The 7417-nt window shown below is 35.1% G+C and overlaps 1 protein-coding gene and 1 long non-coding RNA gene across 2 annotated transcripts; both read right to left on the minus strand.

Annotated features, from left to right (window-relative positions):
• Nucleotides 1-875, minus strand: LOC124142878. The gene has a single exon (XM_048389450.1). The coding sequence runs from the start codon at nt 858-860 to the stop codon at nt 117-119; it is 744 nt and encodes a 247-aa protein (XP_048245407.1). The 5' UTR covers nt 861-875; the 3' UTR covers nt 1-116.
• Nucleotides 876-4798: 3923 nt separating this feature from the next.
• Nucleotides 4799-7417, minus strand: LOC125376928. Its single transcript, XR_007219389.1, has 2 exons — nt 7359-7417; nt 4799-5032 (listed from the first exon to the last, which is right to left on the minus strand). It is a non-coding gene; the product is annotated as an uncharacterized LOC125376928 (long non-coding RNA).

Here is a 7417-nt window from a genome sequence, read left to right on the forward strand (position 1 = left end):
TCTTCAGCCTCCAGCTTTGCCATGTGTAGGAATACTGAAAAGTAGGTCTGTGTGTCCTGGACAACAATGTCATGATCTGGCAGTAACGACACTCCTGATTGGCTATTCCTGGAAGGTCAAGGTGAAACTGAAACTGGATGTTTTTTCAGATACTCCACTATTTCGGATGATATCAGCAGTTCAAGCAACTCATATTCACACCCTTCACAGTTGATTGTGACAAGATCTATGGGGTTTGTATACACATCAACACTTTTAAAGAAGCCCTTAATTTCATGAATATAAGCAACCTCCTCCTTGGTTTTGCCCGACGCATGTTTCGCCCGAAATAGTGACGTGGCATCGTTATCTATATTCAGAAGTAAGGTCTTGTTCTCCTTGCCGAGACCAAATTTGAAAAGTTTGTATTTGGGATTATTGTTATACCGCTGTTCCAAAATAGTGTAATAACGGGGTACAGGTTCGAGAGCCAAATAATGGGGGTTGTATTTCTTGATTAGCTTAGCCGCATCTACACCAGTATATCCTCCGACTTCTAACACTCGACTGTCAGCTGTTAGATAGGAATGACTGTCGACACGATCAATCTCCATCTTGGGGCGATCTACGGACCCATATTTGGCCCTGAAACTGGCAAAGTTGGCCACGCATGTTGACATCTTAATTTCCTCTTCTTTGGTATGTGAAATGTTGACGCCACATCTGCCCGAAAAAGTTCTTTGAGGTTCGTTGCTGCCCTGCTGTGCTGGCTGGAAGATGACGGGTGGTACGAAGACTCCTTGCCAGATGGCCAATGTCAGACCAAGAACTGAACACAGGAGGACAAGGCCAAGTCTCTGCAGGACAGCCGGTGACGTCATATTCGTCTACAAGTGAAAACAAATCTCATTCATACATAATTCAATTTGTAGACACATTTGGAACGCATGAGTATCGTTCTACGCCGCTTTCAGCAATGTTCCAGCAATATCACGGCGGGGGTTCTCACATTATGCCCACGTGGGGGATCGAACCCGGGTTTCAAATTTTTCACCACAAGAATTCCCGACCGCCCCTGACCATATATGGAACATCACGTAGGCAATGAGTAAGCTTTGTTGTACGCCTCTTTTCAGCAATATTTCATACCAGGGAGGGGCACCAAAAATGTTTGAGCATCGTGACCATTAACCACTGGGCTAGGCTACCCTGTGATCTGTACCAACGCAAATGGTGGTTACACCCGATATTTGCATTCGTGACCAACTCGTGTTATTCCGGGACAAGCCGAATAGCGACTCGTGCCCCTCTCGTGCATTCGTCACCACTCGCCCCTTTCCGTAACCTGCAAGAAGACGCTTGTCCCGGAATAACACGAGTTGCTCACGTATGCCTCTCGTGGCGATTTTTGCGACCTGGTTCCGTCTTAGCGCAAACGGGCATACTTAAACCAATTGTCAACTCGTTGCGTAATGGTTCACACATATTTCCCCGTATATTAAATATATTTCAGATGCAATTTAAAGCACATCTGGACATGCGGAATTATACAGTATGTTTGAACACATTTAACTGTGCCTTGGGTATATATTTTTAGATGCAAGACATATGTAAAATCAAGTATTATTTCTGAGGGATTCTTTGACAAAGAACTTGAAATCATACGATAGGGGGACGAGTCTTCTTGCAGGTTACGGAAAGGGGCGAGTGGTGACGAATGCCGATATTTGCACTGGTAATAGATTTGTTACACCATCGCTCATTTACGGCTTGTCGCTTGTCTCATGTTACCAGGTATTGGTTTCGTCAATGCATTTATGTTAAACATTGTCAGACGAATGACCAAATAGCATGTTGTTATTTTCAATAACGTAACATTTACACCAATTTATATGATCAGTTACCTTTTTCCGCCAGTATATATAAAACATCTTCTTAAAGTGCAAACGCTGCATATTATCATCATGGTCAGTCCAGGTATATAAGTTACGTTGGAAGTATCATGAAAAACATTAATAGATTTGTCATACATCATTGTGTAGCCAGGATGTAGGCCAGGGATCATAAAACTTGTGTAAGGGCTTGTCACTGACGATAAAGGGAGATAATTTAGGGGTGGGTGGCTGGGGGGTAACTCTTGTATGACATCACTGCAGTAAATATCAAGTGTCGTGTTCACTGCAATGAAAATATCACTTTTCTAAACTTCAGAAAACTTATTCTTACACACTGAAGTATATAAAAAAATCAGTTTTAGTAAGATGATAACTGGAATTCAAATATTGAACATTACAGTCCAAAGGAAATACGTACATTTTACAGTTAATTTCATCTTCTAACATTTGTCTTAAAATAAGAAATATAGCTTACGACACTAAATCGGTCGATTTCGGCTGTAAATAATGTTCAAACATACATAAGATTATCAAAGGTTAAACATTTTTGTGGTGTAGATCAACGTATGAAATTATATCTCTTAAAGCGCTCGGTTCAAAATTAAAATAAAGAGGTATCTATTCTACAGCGGGACTACATCAAATTTCAAAACACAGTAGGTTTATCTCCTAATTGAACATGTACATATCAATAATTTAATTCATTGCGTGAAAAAATACGTATAAGATGCGCAAAATCTGTGTATTTTTATTCAACCGACTTCCACCTAAACAAAAATCTAAATATGTACAACAATGTTTAAGTATGACATCACCATCAGTGACCGACTTTTAAAAATGGCGTGTTCATTGAAAGCAGTAGGCGGGATTCAGGGATTGCCCATACACAAATTTGTCATGTTAGTATTTAGAAACAACCCTGACAAATCTGCGCATTGTTATTTCATTTTATGTTTGCCGTCACGCACAACCAAATCATTGCAATGTATACATTTTATATTCCCTAAGTCTTGCTATACGATACACTTCCCATGAATATTCTTTAAAAAAAAAAATAGCCATTGTATGCAACGAATAGACAATGGATCTCTCAAAATAGGAGAAAATGCTACAAAGTGTAAAATCTAAATTTTGCTTTGTTTACATTTAAAACAAGTAGGCCCTACAGTAGATCTACCCTTTTCCTGGAGCAGCAAATGATATAATTCACTTTATTTCATCTAGACCATTTGTATTAGTGACAAAGACAATTTGTCGTTTGATGCTAAAGTGTATGAACACTTCTTACCATTGCAGCTAAGTGTGAAATATATGTGATGCAGAAGGCGTCTCATAACCGGCATACGCGAAACGGAATTTTGGAAGCACTATCCAATATGGCGGAATGTTTACTTTGGAGTGTTTGTTTCAGAAAGATCGCTGGTAGTATGATAAATCACAGATTACTATTTTTGTTTTCTGAGTAATCATTCTCTATTAGATTTTTAAAATATGCGAAATAGCGCCGTGAATGTTGATTCATGCATATTTACGATGAGCCTAATATTTTCAGAGGTTGTTTTAGTAAGTTTGCGCTGCTTAAAATGACCGACAGAACAGAGAATGTCCTTCAAAATTCAGAACTGTGAAGTTTATGTGTGGTGTCGATGTATTTTGAGTTTTGCTCAGCTTCAAAATGAGGGTTGAATAGGAGCGACATATTGACCTTTTTCACACTTTCGCCATCTTGGATCGAAAACGAGGCTTGGAGAGCATAGCTCCATGCAGTGAGAGTCGCATCAGCTCATAGGGAACAGACAGCATTTTGTGCATTTCACTGATGGACATTTTAAACAAACAAAAAATGGTATCCTCTGTATCTAATACAGAAGATATTTCACATTAAATCATGAGGTCCAACTAAAATATGCCTGTAATACACTGGAATTAGCATTTTGCTGTCAGGATCCCGGAAGTGAATCGAAAGGTGCATTTCGAGATACGTATTTCAGAAATAGATTGTTTTATCATAACCTCGTCGGCATATAGAGACAGTGTGACAGTACATTCAATGACAGAAGTTTTGTTTCGTAAATAAACCGCATAACATGAAACACGTCAGTTTCCTTTTGCAAAATTGCTCAGTCAATGCTTGGCTTGGCGAACTCTAGATCAAGATTGAGATATGTTTATTTCACGTTTCATAGTGGTGTTTGCTGAACAACGCACTTTCGTTTTGCCATAAGTCCAGTTGACAAAAGACACTTTTTCTGCTAAGATTTTCATTTTAACATATTACAATGTTAATTATGAAAATAATTCGTGTGTCAAAATAAATAATCAGAAGGGGCGATAACTCTATTCAGTGTGTACAATGACAGATGATACTTTCAAACATCACTTACTTAACTGATTATTGCCGATTGAGATTGCATCGTGCCGACAAAAGTAATAATGTGTGAACTGTTTAAAATAAGTTAAAGGGAAACTAAAAATTGATAAATATAAATAATGTATGAAATTGAAGAAATATAAGAATTGATACAACTACCAACTTCTTGAACACCCTCACCGAATCCTGTATGATGATAGGTAATTGTATATCAAAAGGAAGCTACTAATACATTTATCCTGAATAGTTTGAAAATGTCTTGATCAGATATGAGTACAGATAAAATAACAAAAGATATAAAGGAATCAACTGCAATTGGTAATCAAGCCAAGATAAAATATATGTATCGGTACAAATTATGTTGATGGAACAATCTGGATTTCTCATATTTAACAAAGAAAACAAACCAAAATTTTCATATCTTTATTTCCCACAATATAAGTTTTCAAAACTTAACATGGACTGGGTGTCTTTGTCAGTCAAAAGCACCTAATTAAATTCCAGGAGAAAATAATTTTCTTGCTTGTAAACAAATGGTACAATGTGCTTTTTCAGTGTCCGATAAATATTGGCCATGTTGATTTGTGAGTGAATAAGGCTTTTCACTTCCTCGTCCTATTTAAGTGAAATATGACAGGAAGCACATTTGTTGATTAAATGATTATGGCTTTTCACTTCCTCGTCCTTTGACAGGACGCACATTGTAACCATTGTGTTACTGTCAGCAGAAAGCTCCTCCAGACATCCGTCACTGGATACTAGTACTTCATTGTGTTGACTCGCTGGCCTGAAATGAATAATTCAATAATATTGTAATAATATTCCTACTTCAATAACATTTTTTATAAACAATGCATATTCACCTCTCAAAATATTGCTTATTTAGAAAACAACATTCTTCTGAAATAGAGAAGTTTAAAGAAATTTAATCACAGTGTGTAACATTACATGCTACTTAAGAACAATCTTGAAGGCATCAATTCTTCTGATATGTCGAAAACTCAAACAGTATATTCTTTGTAAATAGTAAACTGAACAGATGCATCAATTTAATGACAGTGTACTAAAGCTCTTTATATCAATGTCACACAGAAATTCACTCTTGTTTTAATGAAACACGTTTTGATATTTGCATTACCGGTATGTATTTAATCATGAAATACTTTGTTTAGTCTAACCATGTTGAAAACATACTTTCGCTGGAGTGAAAATCAGGTGAAATATCACGTTTTGTCACACCTACAGTCAGTCTGCCTCATTGACACTATGGTTTTCTGAGTAAGGTCATGAAGATCACAAAGAAAATATAAGACTTGAATTTATTTTGTCAAATGCAATGTTTATCCCTTCATGTGGTTTACTAAAGTTGATATCTTGACTTGAAAATATTAACTTTGTCAGATCACAAGATGAAATATTATTAAACATATTTTATTGTCAAAAAAGACAAAGGGCAGCACTTATTTTCGCCTTCTCCCTATATACAGTTATACATGATATTGCATAATGAAAATGAACAATTTACATTTGAAGCTTCCCATTGTGGAAACATAGTGCGCAATATATATACAGTGCTCATATGAAGGATATGTACAATGTGCTGGAAAGTGAAGACGGTGTGCATCTCATACATATCCTAATATTATACATTTTAGTGTTGAATATAGATTTAACAATATTAATGAATAACAGTTTGGAAACAATAATATGCTAGCTACTGAATCTGTTAGTCGTTTCTATAAATTTGTGTACAGACAAGAATATTTTTGTATTCAGGAAAACATCTAAGTTTGGATCACCAAAAAGAACACTATGTAGAGTTTTTTGTCCTCCAAGATTATCGATAGCTGTCAGTAATGTCTCCCTAAAATCATCATATAAGGTACATTCGAAGAAGAAATGGAATGAATTTTCACAAGGAGCATGCATACAAGGAGCATGAGATAAATTCATGCTATCATCGTTATTTGACAAGGAAAACAAATTTCTTCTATGTATTTTTATAAATAAACTAAAGTTCTAAAGATTGTTAACAATAGTAAAATATTACATCATAACAATATAATTATTGCAAAATGACACAGTAAGCACAACTATATTCTTATATATAAATTGATATGATTAATAATCAATAATACATGGCAATTGCTTCCACAAAAGAAATCTTTTTGTTTTAAAAGTTTCAAAACATGTTTGTAGACATAAAACCAGATGGGTTTCACAATTAAACAAAGGGAATTAATGCGTTATGATTGCAATACGCATGGGAATTAAAAATAATTCTTTTTATACTTTAAGTTTTTAGTAATGTCAATATCAATTTATGCATTTGAAATATTTGAATACAAACTGTTAAAGAGTTATCTGTTTCTGTAAATTATATAAAGATCAAATGTAGATTGAACATTTACTGGACATTAATTAGTTGGGTTTTTGTTCATTTCATGACATGATTAAATTGGTACAGTAAAGTAAATATCATTTTGGTAGAAATATTAATTGTTACCAAAATTGCAGATCAAACTGTACTTTACTTTAAATATTTACACACCCTTTATGTAATAATTCAGTTGAAATATTACACCTCATGCTATCTAATCTGTCAACATTGACAATCAAAATAACAACTGTTCACAATCACAACAGCACAAGTAGATCGAGAGGTCTAATATTTTATTGGAATGCATTTGAGTCCATTACAATTTACATCAAATACGCAACTGATGCAAACTTTTGATTTGTTACGATTGTAAATTCTCAGTAGGTTACAATTTGATACATTATATCAACATATCAATTTAGTTAGTTCGTGACATATATCTAGATATGGTCAAAAGGTCAATATTTCGACAAATACAACCCGCAAAGTTATTTAAACTCACAATATATAGTTTGGCTTAAAGGTGTGTAAACAATGAATTATTCTTTACAAGATTTCAGTAGTATTTGTATTAAGTCTGTTCAGCTACCATAAACTGCACTGGGAGTTACCAGGTGGTCATGGATATTTTAAATTGAAATCACAACAGAACGGCCAGATTCAAATTTATATCGATAAGGAGACCAGATAACAGTAGAATAGTTTGTCAATAAGAATAATGTTCAATACTTACGATAAAGGTACCGGGATGGTTAAATTGTCACAGTTTGTCCCGATTGCGTGCCTTGTTGA

Source organism: Haliotis rufescens, unplaced genomic scaffold (genome assembly GCF_023055435.1).
Source record: "Haliotis rufescens isolate VD_foot unplaced genomic scaffold, xgHalRufe1.0.p SCAF_8, whole genome shotgun sequence".
Classification (NCBI taxonomy): Eukaryota; Metazoa; Mollusca; class Gastropoda; order Lepetellida; family Haliotidae; genus Haliotis; species Haliotis rufescens.